We start from the raw sequence: 22,020 nt of genomic DNA on the forward strand, positions 1-22,020 counted from the left end.
CCAATTACATCACATGCAGAGAGAGTGTAAGACAACGCAGGAAGTAGGTAAACTGGCATGCACTCAAACTAACCTTCAATGAAGTTAGGCCAACTCTTCTCCTCTGGCTCATCCAGTGAGTGGTCCCACTCTGCCTCAGGTGAGGCTCCCTGCACCCTGGCCTCTGCTGCCCCCGACAGTAGTGCCCGCTCTATGGCTAGTGCTTCCAAAACATCCAAGTCCAGTTCCTCTCCTTGTGCCTCAGGTTGCTCAGCTTGCTCCGGTTGCTCAGGTTGCACAGGTGGAGGTGACTGTCCCTCAGTTGCTTGAGGATTCACAACCTTCTTAACCTCAACTATCTCCTCAACTACTACAATTTTCTTCCTCATGGCGTCTGTGTCCGGGCTAACAGACTCACAGGTGTCACAGAGGTGAGGTTGGTCAGGCTTAGCAGCTGCGGGAGTGGCAGTGGCAGAGGGTGTGTCCTCCTTCAGGTCCCTCTTCTTCTCTTCCTTCTGCTTTAAGGCCTCAGAAACAGAGAGCGTTTTCTCTGTGCTGCACTCTGCTGTCTGAGTGGCCAAATGTTGTGCAACTCTGGGAGGCTCCTCTTGCTTGACTAGGGGGCTGGCCTGTGCCTGAGCTACAGCTGCCTCTGCTGACGCTAACTCTCCGGCTGCGGGTGCTTCCCTCGAAGTGGAGGATGTTTTTGGTTTTGGAACCTCCCGCTTGATTTTTTCTGCAAAGAGCAGTGTTGGCTCCACCTCCCCTTTGTCTGCTGGGGCCTCAGAGAGCACAGCTGCTGCCTGTCCGACTTCCTCACTGCACATTCTTTTAGGAGTCATCTTTGTAGAAACATTAGTGCCCGTCGGTGCAGAGGCCATGACAGGGCTGTCTTTAACTGTGGCCTTGGGCAATGATGTAATGTCAGTGGAGGGTAATGCCTGTGCTTCAGACAAAAAGACAGGCTTTGTGTTTATAGTCTTTGCCTCTGGTGTCTTAGCCTGCTTTTTCCCTTTCCCTTTCTTCTTGCCTTTTGAAGATTCCTCTGCAGCTTTCTCTGTGCTTACAGAGGATTTAGTCTCCGCTATGGGTCTGTGAGATTCTGACTGCAGTGCAGAGCTTTTCTTTTCAGGTCTGGATCTTTCTTGTATAAGCTCCACGTGGGTTATTTTCTGTACAGTCTCTGTTTCAACTTTGTTGACAGGCATTTCCTCTGATTTCTCTGGCTCCATGTGCAGCAACTTACTATTTAACTCGCCTTTAGTGAGTAATGGTCCCTGTGTGATCTTGGTGACAGTGCTTCCTGCAACCTTTTCCTTCACTTGTGCTTCACCTGGAAGCTCCACTGGGGGCACTGTGGGGATATGGCCAACAGGTAATGATGCTTCAGAAATAGTCTCAGTTTGTTTCGGGACTTCCTCCTTTGGTTTCCCATCAGCTTTTGTCGGGATGTCTTTTGTTTGCTCCCTCTCCACATTAATTTTAACCTCAGCCTCATTTTTCTCTACAGGTGATGCCTCTTTAGTCTGAACACCATTACAAACATGCCCTAAAGTAATCATTGGGGATTGTGTTGGATAGGGGGTACTTTCTGCCGGCTCTAGCAGGGGCTTTTCTTTAGAGGTTTTTTCCTTTTCCACTTTTGGGTCCTGCATTTCCTCAAAGTTGACATTCTTAGAGATCTCACCTGGAGATTTCTTCTTCTTTCTTTTTGATTTGGAACTTCCTTCAACCACTTGTTTGGTTTCCTTAACTCCACCTGTGGCATCAACATTTTGACTGAACTTGGAGTCTTTTTGTGCTAATGTAGGATCTTGTACTGATACTTTAGAGACCTCCTCGATAACTATGGTTTCACCTTTCATGACATAAGGAACCACCTTTACATCGGTTTTCTCCTCTTTTGTAACAACCTCTGTCACTGTAGCTTCCCCCTTGACTGGTTGTACATCTTCAGCATTGGACAAAGGCGCTGAGAGAGTTGTTGTACTAACGGTAGTTGTAACCTCAAGTATCGATGTTACTGTGGTTGTTTTTAGGGGCACTACATCTGTCTCAGGCTTTGCTGAGAGATTCACTGAGGTTAGGGTAGCATCAATGGGCCCCTGGGTCACAATAAATTTGGAGATCTCCTTTGGTGCATCAGTGGACAATACTGGTTCGCTGGTGGTACAGTCAGGAGGCGGTTCACTGGTCTCTAAAGAAATGGTAACGCTGGAGGTTTTCTTGGCCTTCTCATGATCGATCTTCAGTGTCTTCAGCTCTGCAGGTTTAATTGATTCCTCCTTCACATTTGCTTTCTGTGCCTTTTCTTCCTTTACATCTTTATTAGCAGGTTTTGTGATGACAGAGGTGGTGGTGGTAGTGGCAGTGAGAGGTTTGATGGTTTCCTGAGCAGATGCCTTTGTGGTAACTGTCTGGGGCTTCACCTTATCAGTTGAAGTTTCTATTGTAGTCTTCACCTCTGCAGATTTAACTTGATGCACAATCACCTTTTCTGTCTTCTCATTTTTTACACCTTTATTAGCAGGTTTTGTACTGACAGGAGCAGCAGTGCAAGTCTCAGTAAGAAGACTGGAGGTTTCTTGAACAGCAGCCACTGTGATAACTTCTTGGGGCTTTCCAGGTGCCACTTCAGCCTTAACCTCTGCAGGTTTAATTGTATCCACAATAAACTTTTTAATCTTCTCTTCTTTGACATCTGTATCAGGACGTGTTCCGGCAGATGAATGGCTTGGGATCATTTCGTTAGACTTCATGGGAGTTTTTTCACCAGAGATCTTGGTCTTCTCCTTATTTGTTTTGGGAGTAAAGGGTTCAGATGGAATCTTTGATGTTGCACCACCTGCACCATCAGCGACAGCAGACACACTTAATGGTAGTGCTGCTTTGGAGGACACTGATGTCAGAGTGGTCTGCGATACATCGTGTTTCAAAGCTGCTGTCTGAACAGAAACAGAACTTGGGGCTTTCTCCTTTTGGACCCCAAAAGCGCTTCTCTCCTGTGATGTTGTAATTGGCCTCTCACTCCTCACATCAGGCTGCTGATGGGAGACTCTTTTCACCCTGCTCTCCTCCACCATTACAGCTTCACCTCTGAAGCTGCTACCTTTCCTGAACAGAGGCTGGTCCTCCCCTTCCAATGATGCTTTTGGTCTGACTGATTCTGCAGCCACTGGACGACCCCTGAACCTGGGGGTCCTATCAGAGTAGCTTTCTTTCTCCCCAGGGCCCATCATCCTATGGCGGTAACCTTGACGCTCAGCCAGTGCATCTTGGCTCTCGGCTTCACCCCTTAGTCCCGGCTTGGGAACATAAGACGTGGGGCCTTCTACAGACTGGACCCGTGCAGCCCGTTGAGCAACGGATAGAGTGGTGGTTGGCTTCCTCACCCTCTGCAGGGTCATCGGAACAATCTCAGCGGGCAGGCGGAGGTAGTCACGCAGGTAAACAATTCCCTCATTAGACAGGTACCAGTAGAAATGTCTCCATGCAAATGTCTCCTTCACGTAGCCCCTGGACTTAAGAGACACCATTGCACGGATAACTTGTAGGTTGCTCACACTTTGTACATCAGGATGCTTGATCTGAGGCCTTTTATCCTTCTTGGCCACCATGACACCATCTCGAAAGAGGACCTCATAGATAGCCCTGAGGTCCCGCAGGGGCATCAGCATTCCAGCAACCATTGTGCTTTGTGTCAGAAAACTCTCTCAAAGTAAAACTAATATGCACAGCAAGGAACGAAAAGGGACGTGTTAATGCCACACGTCCCTAAAGAATCCACTGGCAAAACCGGCTGTCACGTGTTTCTCAATTCAATAAAAAAAGAAAAATGAAAGAACAAATCCTTGCAATCTTTTTTTCCTTACTTTCTTTTCCTCGTGTTTTCTCCTTCGGTTGTCTTGGAAGAAAACAAATATTCCTCTGGGAAATCTGGCTAAAACAAAGTCAAAAGTGTACTGTCCCCATTACATTCAGCGTAGCTGAGAATGAACAGTCTCCGTTCTGCCGAGATGGCAATGACAGAATGGAAGAGAGGCAGTGTGTGTGAGAGAGTGCGCGCGCGAGAGAGAGAGAGGCACACTTCTCAGTCCAGCTCCTCCTACTTTCTCTCTCTATTTCTTAGGAAAAAAGCAGAATGGAAAAAGGTTCTCACTAAAGTAAATAAAGCAGCAGGAAGTAGGACGAAATGAAAACAGAAATGTCTGATATAATTTGATAAAAATAAAAAGAGTACAATCCAGTGAGTAAGCGACACACTATTAAAGTGTGTGAGAGCACATGTTCTGTCGCTCTGTGACTTTTTCAGAGACGCCCACCCATACACCTCCGATATACTGTACACACACCTCTAAACACACACAACACGACTGTCTGACACACACCCTTTGGCACACACCCCAGCCCAATGAATGGACTGTTCTTAACACAGATTAGTTACTGTATAACAAAGAGAGTCAACCAGTCGGCTCGCACGTCTATCTTAGACGTCAACTCTCTGTGCTTCTATGTAGGTTGTGGAGTACAAGGTGTCTAGTATTACACATTACTCCATCGGATATCACTGAAGAGCTTTTACTCTACTCATGGGGTGTGGTTTTCAGATGTCGTTTCACACACTCTTTGAATGTTTAGAGTCAAGGCTGGTGACATTTGAGGAGAAAGTATATGCATCAGCGCAAATATATTTGGGTCACCTTTAATAGACAGAGACATCTTACAAATCTTTTTATAGACAGAAGGAGTAAAGACAAAACTGTCATGACACTACAAGTCAAACACTGCAAGTTCGATATGACCCATGCTGATTGAATCTAATAGAAAAAAATATGTTTGATTCTATTCATATCTGTTTGTTTGGAGGGTCTCCAGGCCACCAGGAGAGGGAGGAAACGTAGACTAATCAGTGTTTCTCATTGCAGCTCATTATAGTGATGCAACAGGCTGTAAAGCTCCCTAAACATGTGTTGGTGCTTCAGACTGCCAACATTAGGGCTCCGTTCCTCGATTTAGCCGAGAATCTCTCTTGCACGACTATATAAAGAACTGTGCATTGTAGGTAACCTTTTCAGTCCTCTCAGGAACATGATATCAGATTACTATCCCTGGATCACTTCCCTCTCCTGTTCATCTGTCTCCCATTCGTCTCTCTGTGTCAGTGAGAGTGTCCTGTCACAGCCAGTCCAGTGACAGCCACACTGAAAGCAAAACTGACCATTGTCGGATAGATAGAGCAGAGGAATACATGTTCACTCGTATAACTGGAAAGACAAAGGCCTGAAGAGTAGAGTAAGCAGACGGCACTCTGCTGGAACACAGTGATCTAGTTGCGAAATTATGGTCGCGGTGAATGGGCAGCAATGAAAAGATGCATTCCTACTGCAGCTTGAAACCGCACACACACACTATTACACATCCAAATACTGGCGGAAAAATGTTTTCTTTTCCTCTTTCACCATAGCAACAGTCAAACGAAGTGAGTCAGGTCTAAGTGAGTGAGGCACTTATCCGCTTTCGGGGCTGCAGTGGAGCAGCAGGTCATAAATCTGTCGTCCTGGACAGCTGGACTACATACACACTGTCATTCATCATACGGAAATTTGCAAAGATCTGAAACAAACTTTTATCACATTTTCAGGCTTGTCTGACAGCAAAACTGTAGTCTTAACATACAGTATGTGCTTAAAGAAGTTATAAACAATAAATATAAGTACATTTAATTATTATTATTATTATCGTTTCCTCAGCAGACAGTATGTTTGGTATATGGACCTCACTCATCACTACTGTCATAAAGCAATTCCTTTCACACAATAGTTCTTTAAGAACTAGTCAGTCTCGCAGGGGATGCCCCAGGACATGCCAGTATGTACTCCACCTATAGCAGAAACATCCCTGATTACGGTATGTCATCTTTAGACTTTCAGGTAAAGTTAGTGATTCAAATTAAAGGCTGGGTGGAGTTTTCGGAGGAGGAACAAAGGGATATTCAGGTTCCCACTAAGAGAAAAGCATTCCTCTGTATTACGAAACAAATGTTTTATCAATGACATGCGGCACATTGCCTTTTGCCTGGCTCTGGAGCAGAGGCGGTCGTATAGAAGGTACAAGCTGGTTGTGTTTGTGCATGCGTGTATCTGGCACATAAGCTTGTTAGCGTCAAATTAGCTTGGTTCTGAGGCATTTAATTATTCAACCCATTGGATAGGAGGTCATATAAAACAACATGCAAGGAACTTATTAATACCAAACAAATACAACTAGGATGGTAAATAGACATGCTGATCTGCTAATATGTCTCATTTGGGGGGATCTGCATCACTGTGCATGGTGCCTTTGCTCTCTGGGCTGCATATCAATGTGATTTCATGCACTGTTTATGCACAAAGTGTTCAGTGAACTTCAAACATGCCACAGTGACCCCTACTCTGGATGGGACCCAGTCTGTTCAGTCATCCAAACATTAAATATGCCAGAGAGGTACTGTATCAGCGGACAGAGGCATGGAAATGATGTGTTTCTGCTTCTCAAACTGCTTACAGTAATTTAGAGCAGTTGAATGCAGGTTTGAGTTGGCGCTAGTAACTTATTAAATTATTCCTTAACAGAGTCTAAGAGGAGTACTGGGATGTACATCTATATTTTATTCAGAATTTAAGCAAGCATTTTTGCCACAGATTGGGGCTGGATGTGACTATTTGAAGCAGATAAGGGTGTAATACAATGTTGGGGAACTGTCTGAACACTTTTCTGGTTTTGGAGTCAACTCCGGCCTCAAAGTTTTAGAACTCTACAAGTCTCAAAATAGACTTGTCACCACCAACTGATGGTGTCTGGCTACTGGCCCACCGTAAAGGCCTCCTGACCCGGCGGTCTATTGGTGCTGCACACGTGCCTTCTATTCTGACATCAGATCCAAGCCACTCGAGCCACTTCCAGGGAAAGAAAAGGTCAGCAGGGTCTTTCTTACCCTCAAATGTGCAGTGCGTCCTTAATAAGGAGGTAGATGAAGTCAAAACTATAGAGCAAATGTCCCAAAGGATGACACATAGGCATTGTGAGTTAATTACAAACTTAGTGTGTGAACATTAAAATCATTAAATTGAATGTACAAAAGAAAAACTGATTTCTTTCATGTGCAATAAAAAGTACCTAAAAAAATGTATTTGATTATCTTTTTTAAAAGGCAAATACGGAAGAAAGCCTCCTATTCCAAATCATGACGTGCACTTTTGAAGTTTTTAAGAAAGTGGTGTTATTATATCTGGCTGAGCCTATTTTTATGCCTCTGTGCCAGCGACAGGCGTGTCTGGGGAAATATATTTGTGGGTTGTATATCTGTCCGTCCATCTGCCTTTTGGGAACTTGTTCAAATTTGGTACAAACTTGGACAGAAGAAGGATCTGCTTAGAATTAGGTGGTGAAAGGTCAAAGTCAGTGTGACCTCAAACATTTTATTTTTGAGAATTATTGTGCTAATTATGTCAAACTACACTTGACACAACTTGTCTCTCAGGCTCCTCCCCCCCCCCTCCCCTCCCCCTCCTATGTGGGGGACAGCTGTGCCCCCTGAAAGAGCTGACGCATGTTAAAGCACAAACCCCTCCAACTGAGGAATCTGCTTCAGTTAGAAAGTCGTGAACCAGATCACGTGATCACATGGAGAAAGGAGTACACAGTGATTATGTTCTTATATGTACTTATTCATTTATTTCAATTGGTCAACGAAAGGAAATCAAGAAATCCTTTACATTTTCAAAATCTTTAAATGTAACTGGTGCAATGTAAACATAAAGCAAATTAGTGTAAATGTCCCTCTATAGACCGATAGTACATTATATTATGTAGAAGAATATAATAATTAAAACAAGTCTTGATGTGACAAATTTGCAACCTTTTTTTCTGTAACTGACATAAGGCCGACAAACTTTACATTAAATTAAATGTGAGAATTACATTTTGTTGCAATAGTTTAAACTTTTGTACCCATGCTAGGGGTCTGTCGGACCCATGATCTGTCGGACAGTTGGTCGACCACTTTTGGTCCAAACTGAAATATCTTCGCATTCATGGTCCCCAGAAAGTCTCTTGATTGTAGTGATCAGCTAATTTCTCCTCCAGCACCATTGGCAGTCTCTAAATTTATCTTTTTATAATTTTGGTTTAAAGTGAAAGGTCTTAACTGTTGGATGAATTGCCATGAAATCTGTAATATATTCGTGGAGCCTAGAGGGTACAACGTATTGATTTTGCTGAGCCCAAATCTTTCCTCTTGAAACACCAGTGGCTGAGGTCGTCTTTGGTTTTAAGTGAAAGCATACAGGATGATTATTGTAAATGTGTTGCACACATTCCTGGTCCGCTCTTGATAAACTGTAATCAGTTTGTTAATCCTTACACTTTATTCTAGCACAATCATCAGGTCAAAAGTTCAAAAGTGGAAAACCCGACATTCCTGTCAGCTTTGGACAGAGAGAATAAACATCAGCAACATTGTTATTGTATGGATGTTAGCATGCTAACGTTAGCTTTAAGATCAAAACATTGCTGTGTTTAAGTACAGCCTTGCAGAGCTGCTAGGATGCCTGTCAACTCTTACACTTGAGTGCAGTTTTAGTAAGCTTACAGATTTGTCATATTTTTTGTCATTACTTGCACAGAGCTGAGCAAATGTATAAGACCTGAACATTTATTTTACTTTATTTATTTTGTAGTGAAGTTCCTTAACTGAATTCAATGCCTCAACATAGAGGGTGTTGTATATTGTACAACTTGCTCTGTGGGGCAACTTTGTGATGTTGGGCTATATATACACACTAACTTGTTGACTTGTCTATTGTAACATGCTGACTGACTGTGAGGCCTTAATCCCACCCTCATTTAAACTGTATGACAACCTTGACTGAAATCTGTGTAGGTCAGTAAGAGCAGCAGTTTCAATTAGAGCTCAAACACAGAGAGCAAGTGGCCTTTGAAATACCAGAGGCATGAAGCTGTAAGGACTAACCCCTCGTGCAGAGCGGTCCCTGGACATGTCTGCGATGATCTAGTGGGCTTAATGACTGATGACCTGAAGGGACCTACAGTATGTGTCCAATGCATAGACAGAAAGACCAGAGACAGTTTCAGGAGTTGCTATAGCAAGAAAGTCTCGTAAACTGCAAACGGTCCCACCAAACACAAACCCACAGAAGTGTGCAAAACCACAAAGTGGAACCAGACAAAGAGGCACTGTGTGTAAGAAGCTAGTGAACAGAGAGGGAGCGAGAGGTGTCTTTGGCATTTCCACACACTGCTGCAAAAATAAATAATCAACTGTTCTTGGAGAACTGAGGTAAAAGAAAAGAGGCAATTTATGATCGAACAAAGGACTTTTTCTTTCTTTCCAGAGTTGAGGAGCACGAACAATAGACACTGTTCTGAAATCAATCAAGACAATATGCAGAAGTGTTCTTGTAGCTTCGCCAACCTCAACTTTTTTTGCCTCATAAATATCTTTGGAGTTACATAAGTCTCATTAAAGACAACTGTGGTGTACAAAGTTTGTGTAACTTTGTGTAAAAGTGAGAGAAAACTTCAGCAAAGAGTTAACGTATATTTTAGGGAATGATTAAGCTTCAGCAACATAAAACTTGTGCTGACGTCCCAAGTAGAATAGCCTACTGTGTGGGTAGAGTAAGAAAAGCCAGCTCTTGGCTTTTGTCTCGCCAATATACGCAAAAATGCACATGGAAAATCTATAAACTGATGTGGGCTTGAGGTGAAAATGACAGGCCCTGCTTGTGTTCTCAAATCCACGAGTCACGGATCACACTGACTTCTCCTTTTCCAGAGTGGAAAGAAATGGAGTCACAGATTATGCCTCCCTTTGCCCCACTTGCCTACCAAAAATAAGCAGGAGTGCCCAAAAATACTTCATTCTTACTTACTGTCACTCTAATAAGCTTTCTGTCATGTGCTAGTCGTTTTGTCTCGATGTGTCCAACCCGACAATGCCCCCTGCAGCCTCTCAGACTTGGACAGAAGCCCACCCATGAGGGGGTAAATGGGGCCAGACTGAAAGCGGGAGCAGTGTTGTGACAGGTTTGAAACAGCATCGACCATAGATAACCATGGAAACTTTTCCTTGAGCTGATGCAGAAGATGCCAAAGTTCTCATCACCCCTACTTCTCACATTTCCTCCTGCAGCATACTGTCTGCAAAGCAGAATAACGTCTTGTCATTCTGATGTCAAATTGAAAGAATTCAGAGTTTTAGTGGTAAATACTGCAAAAAACAGCCAGCGACTACAAAACCGCTTTGTATTGCAAACAAGTTCCAGCAGTAAAATCTGGACAGAAAATTTGAACCAGCCTTTGACTCTACTGTTTTTTCTCTTGTGAGAGCCGTAAGCCAACTCAGCTAAACAGCAGCCAGGGATCAGAATCAGCATGCAAGAGATGGATTGCATTGTTGTGCAAGAGATCCAGGACATGCTCAACCCTCTGTTTAACTCTCTGTAGCCCAAAATGAGAAAAAAATATTTGCTGTCTAAAAGTGGCCACACCTCTTTATGACAATGCTGAGAATCATTCACTCGCTGCATCCTGCCTCAGTTTGGATTTCTTAATATCCCTTACCTTTTCTCGGGCTGAGCCAGAACCGATCTCCAAGGGGATCACCTCTGTCCATGCTGTTTTGATTTGACATATAATACAAAGGCCTCAGCGCCTCCAACAGAACAGAACAACTTCCTTATGCTTCCTTATGCTTCCAGTCCCAACCAAACTGCTACTACTTCGTTTTACCCTTGCGAGACCTGCTGCAAGATGGGGCAAAAAAGAGAGAAGGAATGGGAGCAGAGGGGTACATTCAGGGTAGGGAGGGGGTTTGTGAGAAAAGAACACGGGGATCTTTTCATCTCTGGCCCATAAATGCAGTGGAACATCTACACTATAAATCTGCGGGCCTTGCCAGGCTGGACACATCCTCTCTGCAGCCCCGGATACCCTGCACCATGTCCCATACATTTAAAAGGGCCCACGCTTTATTACACAAAGATACACACTGGACGCCTTGTTCGAGATATCTCACAAATTAAAGGCACAGAGATTAAGATGAGAACTTGGGAAAAAAAGCGAGGGCAAGAAAACAGACTGAAAACAAAGGACAAGGAGCGAGTCTGCAAAAGGCCCCATCAGAGCTTCCAAAATACACCAAACAACAGCTCTGGCTTTGTCTCTTGCATTCTTATTCTCTGGTTTACAGGGAGCAATGAAGTCTTTTATGGGTTGGTAAAAAACGGTGAGTTAATCTTGAAACTGGACTCATGCAACAGCAGAACAAAGGAGCAACAGTCCCGACATGTAGTGTGCCAATGCAAATTTCCTTTCAATGTGCAAACAACCGCCAGGTGTGACAATATGTCAAGAGCAGAGGGATCAGTTCTCAGTTTTGATCTTTTGATCAGTTCTGACTTGTTTCTAGCAACTGTGGTTGAGTGTGAGACAAAGAGTTGAGAAAGAATGTGAAGTGTTCAGGCTGATGATTAGTAGGGCTGTCACTTTATATTTGAAATTTCGAACATTAATTCTAATGTGGGTGTAAAAGTACTTATTCGAACTGTAATGAACCATTCTGATTCAAGATAAACAGTCTAGAAACACATCAGACCTTCTGAAGTAGTTTGTCCCCTGATCCAGCAGAGGGTGATCACTATCAGCTTGACCTATATTGCACACCTTCTTGACTGAGCAGTAAAGTAAGCCAGTAATGTTCAATTTTTTTTACTTTTGGGTTGTCATTTTAAATTTGTTCGAACTTGATTTTTGGAAGAACTGAGAGCACTAATGTGTGCTGAACTAAAATCAGAACATAACCCTGCTTTGATGTGTACTTTGACTTTATTGGGTTGGTCCATGTCCCACCTCTGAACATGGAGGAGGCAGGGTTTATGACCTATACTGAAGCCAGCCACCAGGAGGTATCAAGACGCTTTGGCTTCACTTTTCATGTTGTCCATCATTATATACAGTCTATGGCTCTGACACAATACCCCAACTTTCTCTCTGAAAACAATACTTGTAACACATGTACATTGAAAGAGGAGCAGTCATTTTCTCTCCAGTCCATACTGCCAGGAGGACATATTTTTGAATGTGGTTATACAGTAAATAATGATGATCTAAACTAAAGCCACACACTGACACATGCTGGCTTTAGTTTTCTGACGTGGATGGATTCATTCCCTACACAGAGGTTCAGCAAAGAGCAGGAAATCTAAAAGACAGACTCTGAAGACTCACTCATATTACATTTTTTGCCCACGAGGACTGTGCACCCTAAATTTTAAGTATCAGGAATTATGAGTCATGTTTGAATATGGAAGGTGATTTCCACAAAATGGCGCCACAGTGCGGTTGGCGAGGACAGTATAAAATGGCCGTACGGAGTGCTAGTTGTGGTGGTGCCAGCCAAAAGGAACTGGCCGGTTTGAGCCGCACACAGCCTGCGATGAGTGGGTGAGCTTATGTTGTGTGAAAAAGCAGAAACATAGAGGGGTAGAGAAAAGAAAGGAAGTGTGTTGCACTATGAAACCATATCCTCAATGAAACAAAGTCACATTTTAGAATCAAACAAAAAAAAAAAAACCTTGAATATTTGCACTATGAGTCAGCGTCTGCAAGCCTCACATGGGTGTGGTCATGCTGGACTTGCGTTGCTGTGGCAACACAGCCCACACGTTAGGCAAATACCATGTGTGTCCACGGTTGAGGTCCCGGGGAGCGTGGGCATGCTCCTGCCGCTGCTGCCATGGGCAACGGGCTATCAAACAACAAACGTGGACATGGGATCCGGACTCTGGCCTTAATGACTGTCTGCCACAATGTGCGGATTGGTATCGTAACCTGAAGAGACTGAGCTGTATTTTTAGACAGAGGTTGATCCTCAGGATGCCTAATGAAATGCAAACAAATACAAAACAGGTGCCCCCCCCCCCCCCCACACACACACACACACACACGCACACACGCACGCTCACAGACAATAAGGTGATTTATTATCTTCACTTCCATAAAACCCATCTGGAGAGAATGAATCGGTCACATTCTTTCTTTCCTCAGAGCAGAACGACAGACAAGTCCGTCTTTCACAAAAGAAAGGACTTTCAGAAAACGTATTTCAGAGTTTGTCTCCGAAGAGAAAAGGCCTGTTCCCCCACAGCTTTGAAATCCAGTCACTGACAGCACTGACTCACCATCATTAATAATTGTCTAACTTTCATGAATTGGTGTCACTGAGCTGAACCACACACAAGAGGGCTCCTATTAACTCTCTGATGTAGAGTCACAACAGCTGGAGCAACGTGACATTAAAGTTCAGGTGGTTGATCGTTTGAATAAAAGCTCTGACAGATAAGATCTTTTATCTTTTATCCACTACTGTGGAGCCTGAAGTGTGGGTTTTTTCCTGACACAGGAAAACAAACTTCACTTCCTCGAACCATTCATTCCGATGAGAGGCGAGGAAAGAGCACCGGCCCTGCATCATATGAAAAACACAAACACAGGTATGAAGTTAATCTGATTCAGCATCAACAGAAGACCTGGAATGTGACCAACGATGCATCTGATAAAATAGAACTTCATATCTGATTGACTTACTGCCAGTGCCAGTACCAGTGTTGTCCTTGCTTTTTCTAAACGAGATTATATTCTTTGACATTACAGACGTTCAGGAATGCCCTGGTTGTCTGTCTCCACAGTCAAGTATAATTACCAGAGTTAAAAAAACATATACTATAAAATGTACCCAACATGTTCTTTCATGCAGCAATGAGAAGGAACAAAAACTAGCCTGACAACAATGTCACAAAACAACGTATGGAATGATATGGATTGTGTGGCAGTGATTAAAACATAGTGACTCAAAGAACTATTTCATTATGCAGGTACGGAGCCTCACCTAGTGGGTGGAGTGAGATGTGAGAACGGATTAATTCACATTATTCTCTATTTTTAAATTGTGACTGTGCCCTCAATTTCTTTTCAGTGAGCTGGGAAAGAATCCAAGACAGGATTAATGAAATGTCAGGTGATTGTTGTTAAGGCGCTCGTTCAATGTACAACACACTGGAAGCAGTAAACATAACAGAACACAAAGAAACAGCAGTGGATCTAGGGGTTTTCTAAATCAGGGACCATAAAGGGGCCACAATCTACACAGAGGGGCCAATTATATGTCCAACATCCATGCACAATTCTGATTTTGTGAGGTGCACATTTTAAGTCATTCCTTTTTTAATGTTAGCTCTAAAGCTTCAGGCAAATGAAAACTGTGTTCTTCAAAAATGCTTAAACATTCTAAACATATTATCATATTTATTGTTAATATTCTTAGTAAGTAATTACTTTATATAAAAATAAAAGAAATACAGCCTGACTGACAGGACAGGAGCACTAAAGGGGCCAATCAAATTTCAGCTGGGGTCAGTTCCCCCTGGCCCCGCCCCTGGGTACGCCCCTGACATACTAGAAGTCTCTTTGTGAGTTTACCTTTGTCTAAGCTTGTTTGAAATGTCCTAAAATCTAATCTTATTTCATATCGGGCATTCATTGACCTCCCCACCCACAGTGTCCTCACTGCTGCAGTGGATGGCATTTCACTTTCCTCTTTACTTCCTCTGGATTTGCTCCACATCCTGTTGTCCACTACTTTAAAACTGCAGCTTTAAAACAATGGACAGGCTTCCCTTCAGCGCACATGAGTGCAGGAACAAAAAAGGGCTCCTGCAGGAAATCATATGGAGGTAACAATTAAGTTTGCCCTACAGGGCGTGTGGCCCCTGTTGGGACAAAACAGCAGAGTAACTTCAGTTGACAGGAGATCAGGTTACTCCCACAGCAGCTCTGAGAACTGCACACTGTTTTTGAAGCCTCCCTTCATGGTGCAGTCTTAGAAACAAAACCACACCATGAGCTTCTAAAACGAGTTTACTGCAATGGATCCGCGTGTGCAGCTAAAAAGGTGTGGGCCCTCCTTCGTTGCTTGCACAGAAAACTGCATGAACAGTACACTCCTGTGGTAAAACTGAAGCTAGCAAGCGATGAGTGTTTCCTTGGAATACACAGCAGGAGAAGTGTGCACAAAGCGAGTGTCAAATGTCGGCACGGCCTTGGAAGAGAAATGCACACCAGCTCAATCACCTGGAAAATTTGACTCTCTTTGTAAAGCAGCCAGAGCGATATGACCGGGACTCTGCAAGAGAATGTTCTCACCCTAAGGGGATGAAATGTGAACCAGTGAGCACTGGAGACGCTACAGCAGAGATAAAGATGTAATGTTGAAATGTTATCACCCATATGAACATCACCGGCAAAAAGTTCTGATGTGACGAACATACACACGCACACACACGTTCTTGTCATTTTTGCTTTATGAGTAAAGTTCAAAGTAACTGAAGAATCATTGTTTGCCTGCTCTTCAAACACACTCCCACACATTCATTTCAAGAACGTCTGATTACAATTCTCCTCATATCACTTTCACTCTACAGTTTATGTAAAGCCAACTATGACATAAACAGACATTTAACAGAGATCCAATGTCACAGTGAGTAAATAATACACCATTGTTTTCATGACACCTTCAGCTACTACAACACTAAGAGCGAAGCAGTGAAGTGACCTCTTCCACAAAAGATGCCAGACTACACCTAAGTGTTACAGCCCCTTCGTAGGTTTATCATGGCGGCTGTAAAACATTCCAGATGTAGTTCAGGGGAAAAAGATTGGCCTGCAAGGGCAGGTCCTGACCCAACCCTCCAGACTCATGAGAACTGAATCTTTTAAAGCTGCATAAAAACTGTCCTACAGAAAGTGAGTGTGTAACACAGCATACATCTATCAGTGAAGTAATAAGACAAGCTTGTCAATGCATGTGACACTTAAGCACTGTTAATAATTTGGTTTCCAGCTCAAGTTGACTAAGGTCATGCCTAAAACATGAAGGGTTTAATTCAGGTAATGGTAGAAAAGGAGAAAACCAAGAAGCAAACATGTCTTGGCAATGGACATCATAAAGAAATCTATGTGTATTTCTCTGTGTGTAATGGCAATCCCCAGTTGTATTAATTAAATCAGAGTACTTATTGGCCGAGAGCTTCAGATGTTCCAGACCATCCTCAGTGACAGAGAAACAACAGCAGAGATGAAGAGACACTCACCTGCAAAACAAAGAGAGACACAAAGTGTTAGTACAATCAGAGCTGTGGGGAAGAATAAACATATGTAAGCTACACAACACAACCCTATTATATTTATTACAGAGGAAAGAATATAAGGATGAAATTCATTCAGAGTCACGCTGCAGTAAATCCCATCAGTTAAACTGAAACCAGCAAACACAGAGACAAAGATAAAGAGGTCCCCCATGTGTGTTGCATTAGCAGAGCGCGACAGGAATGAATGCGGCCTCTGACACGAGCAAGCGCGTCAATCCAATGTGTGAATTTGCCTCCACATGTTGGGACACTGGATGACATTATCGTGTTGTAATCTTCAGAGCATGTGTATCTCTTCTCAAGTGATTTTGGCAACAAGACGAAATCTGGATCTTATGAATCCCGTTGCACAGAAAGACTGGTGAGTGGGACTGACACATGTAGGGCAAAACGCAGGTTTACTGGATAATGTCGCCATCTACTGGACAAACACGGAGCAAAGCAGAAAAAGAAAGCAGGTAAACTCCTAAGGAATCCTACAGAGAGGTAAAATCCTGACATTCAAACCGATTTGAATTTCTATTATTTATGTGAAAGTGGCTGGTTACAACTATAGAGAGAGAGAAAAGCAGGGGTAGAGTGTAACTTATCCATTTACAATTAGTACAGTATATAAGTGCAGTTTTGAGGAACTTGTACTAACTACTTTAAACATCTCTAATACTGTACTTTTATCTTAATAGCAGTGATTGTCATCTAGCAGCTGGAAATACTGGTCACCTGACAGATTCTATATACAGAATTATGATGAATGTATTTCATCCACCAAGAAGGTTACGTTTTAATTACTATAGTTTTCTGTCTGTGTGTCTGTCTTTTAGCAGTGTAATGTGATTTTATTGAAGGGCGGGGTATGAGCAAAAGAAAGACCCATACAATTTGGCTTAGATTTGATTAAGGCGGCAGACAAGGGATTTTTTTGCCACTTTTGTTTGACATTTCATTTTTGTCAAGAGATAATTAATGTATCTTGATAATAAAAAATCTGAAACATTAAACAGAACTGATTTCTATCAGTGTGTGCAAATTAGTGCAGCTCCATTGAATTAACTAGACTGTTGGGCCTTTGTGAAGGTATGAGCTCGAGAGTGCCAGTCGAGTTATAATGTGTTACAAATGTTAAAATTAAACTGCGCAATAAGATGTATTAATCTGTCAAAATTAGTTTGAACAGTTGTAAATAAATACACAAACAATAACAGTTAACAAATTAACTGGTTCCAAATTTTTTCTTTGGATATGTACCACATTTCACACACAAATAAATATCTGTCCCATAAACTTGCCTGAAAGTTTACGTAAAGATCCATGAATCCAATTTCTTTTTTTTTGTAAAACTGAAAATAATTCTCAATCATAACACCATATGAGTGTCTGTAGGTTACTACATTATTACACTACATCAAAGAAAGTGAAAGATCCTGGATCGTTCCCTGATCTGGATCCTCATAAGAATATAATGGGTTCTTCCCTGACCCATACCACATCCTTCCACCAAGGTTTATGGTAATCCGTCCAATAATTTTGCGTAAACTAGCAGACAGACAGACAGACAGACAGACAGACAGACAAACAAACCTTAAAAACATAACCTTCTTGGCAGAGGTAATAATATACTGCTATAATGCTTTATAAATGAAGAAAACCCTTAGTAACACATTTTTCTAAGGAGAAGTTTCCAGTTTCTGTAAATTTCAGAGTACTCCCACCATTAGAGAATGGTTCCCAAACACCCAAGACTATAATCTTAATATGTGAGAGAATAACAGTAAACAGGGTCTGATGGGGACTTAAACTGTTCCAGACCTCCTCAGCAATGAAACTATTTCAGATGAGATTCCAGACATTATCCTGTATCCTTCATGACGGGGTCAGTCCACCCTGCCCTTGACTCTTACCACCCACGTCACTCTGCTTCTGTGCAGGAAGGACCCCTCATGAGGACACGTACACTTCCACTGTGCATGTGAGCTGCGTATGGACACCAGCTCTATAGCATCAGCCCTGATGGTGTTTCCCATGTGGAACCAACACTGTGATAAATCATCACCTTATGACATCAGTGATCAGGGGAATATCCCCGCTCTAAAACTGGACCTGTCTATCTTCTGGAATGGTTTTCAACAGCTGATTGTCACTGAGTGTTTATGGTGAATGTTTATGTTCAGTGTTTGACATTATCAGTTATTGTGAGGATTAGTGGGCAGGTTTTAAAAGGTTAAGGTTAAGATTTAAAATGGACGTTCCACATCGCTCCCTTTAAATGCTTATGTCTTCTTTTTAGGGCTTCACAGTTTGACACTCACAGGACGATGTTAAAAGATAATTCAGGAAAGATTAAGAATTTAAACACAAATACAGTAGAACCATGTTTATGAAAATACAAAACATTCGTCAGGGCTAATCCCAGCAGATGATAAAGTCCAGGGCTTCAACAACATAACAACTATTCTCACTATCAATTCATCTGCCAGTATTTTCCATTACTCATCGAATAAAGTGCCAAAGGTGACATTTAAAAAGCTGTCAAATGATCAGCACGTGTCTCGGGACGATAGCTTAACTTCCAGCCACTGCAGTCATCATCCCTGTCACTTTCGCGGGTGTGGCCGTGTCCTGTTGTTGGCTGGAATTTGTCAAGTGGAGGGAAGAGCAGCTTATAGGCTTTACAAACCTGTGACCTCTGACAGGGGACTGGCTACAGACTATCTGCTTGTCAAGCTGATGCTGACTCGGCTTGCACTGTTCTGAGATCAGGTATTTGCAGACGTCATTGTAAGCATTCGCAGTGTGAAACATACGCATAAGAAATTTACTACGCAAGTCTTTTCTTGCTCATTGTTGAGAGGCAACAGCGGGTAAACGCTTAATGTTTGAGAACTGCTGTCAAATCTAACAACAACAACATGATGAGAAGTTTCATTTTAGTCACTTCTGCTATCTTGGATGAAAGGGCTTATTTTGCACCGCAGTCACACACTGGTCGGCCTCACTTCTGTGAGATCCCCCTGTCACTAACACTGCACAGATGCACTGGTCCTCCTCACAATGATGACATAACACCACCTTGGTATTTATTACATATACAGAACTCATGGTTAACACCACCCACCCCTTGCTGCTCCGCTACACACTGCACGCCACCCACTTAATCAATGACCCAGTCCTATTTAAAAAGCACAGATGTATTGTGATGACATTAAATCTTGTTAAGATAGGGTTTCTGGCAAGAAATTGGTGCACAGGAAAAGGGGAAAAAAGAATTTCCTGAACATCCACGAGAAAACATCCAGCTGGAGAACTGGACACCAACCACATGTCTTAAACTTCTTCACCCAAACGGACAAGTATGTAGAAATCTAAAGTGGTTACTGACATTATGTTATTCAAGTTTCACTTGAATAACTGTCTGCATTTGTTGTAGCAGCCCTACAGAGAGCTGATGTGTGAAAACTGCTGCTGCCAGAATCACCATCATCATCATGTTTTACGCTAGTGAACATTAAAACAATATATAAGGCTAAACACAGAACAACAGGATGTGAGAGGAGGCAGCCAGACTCTCCTCTGGAACATCCCATCATCGTCACATTTCCTGAACGGACAGTTTGCTGCCGGATGGTGTGTCAAGGACAACATGATGTTCCAAGTACACTAGTATGTTTAAAGGAAAGTCTGTCTTCTAGCCATATAACTGTCTTCCTGGAACATCCATCTATTCAGTGTCAAAGGGAGCTCTAATGTATCATTTACAGAAGTGTATTTCCTTTTGAGGCCACGTTTTTTAGTTTATCTGTTAGCTCCCCAGGAAACGTCACCATGTTCCATGATCTTCCAACTTGATGAGGACAGTTTTATCATAAGAATAATTAATAATAATAATCTGACCCATATGTCCTCAACCCTCAAGAAAAAAACTACCATAACCCCTTTCAGCAGGGGAAAAAACACAGAAACTACAAATGTGGGAACCCTCTCCCAGGACGGACAGAAGTAGATAGATGATAATAAAACATTGAAACAGTAGTTAGACAGATTCATCTCATCAAGTTCATTTACTTCAGAGCCTTCAGCCTCATCTCATCTCACATGTAATTTTCATCAGGGGATGGAGTTTGATTAGTAAGTTCACTCACTGAGAAAAGTGCTGATGAAGACTGTGAGCTGTGGTTGAAAGCTCTGGAAAAAGCCAGTTCTCTGAAACTGCTGAAAAAGGTTTTCTGAACATGTCAGTCGTATAGCTGCATGCAGTGTTAGTATAGGAGTCCTCCTCCTAACACACACATACACACAGCTTATCGTTTTTGGCACACAAGGTGGCTGTAGCCAATCGGCTGACATTGGGCAAGAGGCAGAGTATTTACATTCATACCTACGGGCAATTTAGAGTCTTCATGCAAACTCCACAAGAAAAGGCCCTGATTGGACGTCATAACATTTTGTCCAATGACAAGCCATAGCAGTTACACAGATTCTGGGGACATCTCAAAGTGCCCCTGCAATTTGTTTCATGTAGGTGCAGAAAAACAGATGGTTTCTGTCAGTTAAAGTAGTTTTTATAACACTGATGAACAGCATGAGTTCATTTTTCCAATAAGTTTGGTTTTAATGAATTTAGTGATGCTAAAAAAAGACATCCTGATTGACAGCTGGACTGACTCATGATTGGTCGAGCGGGTGTATCGACAGGAGCTCACTACAGCATCTCTACCCGGATCGATGCAGTACAGACTCTCGCTCCAAATGTGCAAAATGGCAGCGTTCGTATCCAGGATAAGTTGGTTTTATTTCTGCATAGTGGGAGGAAGTGCAGACTGTCATCCATCTTTAATTACAGTCTATGGTCCTATCAGTCCATTCTGATAGATATTGTGAGGATTTCTTGTTTTGTAGCTGTCTGGTGTCATTTGAGGTGATGTAATAATGGTAAACACAGTGGACAGCCATGAGTAATGGCACAGTGATTTGATGCAACACTTCTTAACTCAGAGGCTGCAGATTGATCAAGATATGTGTTTCTGCTGCTGCAGAAATATTTCATAAAGCAGCAACACTGTTAGAATCACTCACTGATTCACTGACATTCCTGCTCTAAACACGAGTCCATGGCCCAAACTCTGCAATAGAATATTTGACCACCCACTAGGAGCTGGTGACTGGAACCTGCTTCTGTCAACAACCCTAACACATTTGCACCAGTGTCAGTTGCACTGGTAACTGCCAGACAGACAAACCTCCACCAGCCAAACATTTAGAAAAACACACACACACACACATTACAGCACCACTTCTCACTCTGTGGGAGGTCTTTGAGTCGTGCTGCAGCCTGATGGAAGCTCAGTGGGAACGTTTTCTCTCGGTAATCCCAGAGTGTGACAGGGGAAAAGAGCGTCTTTGAGTGAGGGAAAAATTCCTCCTCTGTGGGCTCTGGACTGAGAGTCAGCAGCTCGGAGGCCTCACACTGAGCGGAGAGTAATATACTGCTCAGGCTGCTGATACAGAGCATAAAGAGGCAAGTTAGGGAGCAGTGAGCGACGACAAGACAGTAAATCTGCTCAGGACCAAGTGAACACAGTCAGTATCCATTTACTGCAGAGTTACACCTCTGCAGAATGAATTCATCTGTGATGCAGCATTAAGAGACCAGTGGTGCTGAACCCTCTCTGTCAGTACAACAACAAGAAGTGCATCATATACAGTAAAGTGGTTATGTCTGGAACTGAATGATTATTGATATCCGATTTTCTTTAATTGATGCTCTTATTCACTTTATTCT

At 42.6% G+C, this 22,020-nt stretch overlaps 1 protein-coding gene across 19 annotated transcripts in view; it reads right to left on the minus strand.

Annotated features, from left to right (window-relative positions):
* The window catches only part of plecb (plectin b), a 130,545-nt gene that overhangs the window by 59,703 nt on the left and 48,822 nt on the right, over nt 1-22,020 (minus strand). For 7 of the 19 annotated variants that reach the window (XM_034611694.1, XM_034611692.1, XM_034611689.1 and 4 more), the window contains exon 1: nt 74-4,046. The exons of 10 other annotated variants lie outside the window; for them this stretch is intronic. In XM_034611694.1, the coding sequence (XP_034467585.1) occupies nt 74-3,668 (3,595 nt within the window). In that variant the 5' untranslated portion in view covers nt 3,669-4,046. Of the gene's footprint in view, nt 1-73; nt 4,047-10,602; nt 10,742-22,020 lie in introns of those variants that run through there. 2 more of the 19 variants (XM_034611706.1, XM_034611704.1) reach the window with 1 other exon arrangement.

This window comes from Hippoglossus hippoglossus, chromosome 16 (assembly GCF_009819705.1).
Source record: "Hippoglossus hippoglossus isolate fHipHip1 chromosome 16, fHipHip1.pri, whole genome shotgun sequence".
Lineage (NCBI taxonomy): Eukaryota > Metazoa > Chordata > Actinopteri > Pleuronectiformes > Pleuronectidae > Hippoglossus > Hippoglossus hippoglossus.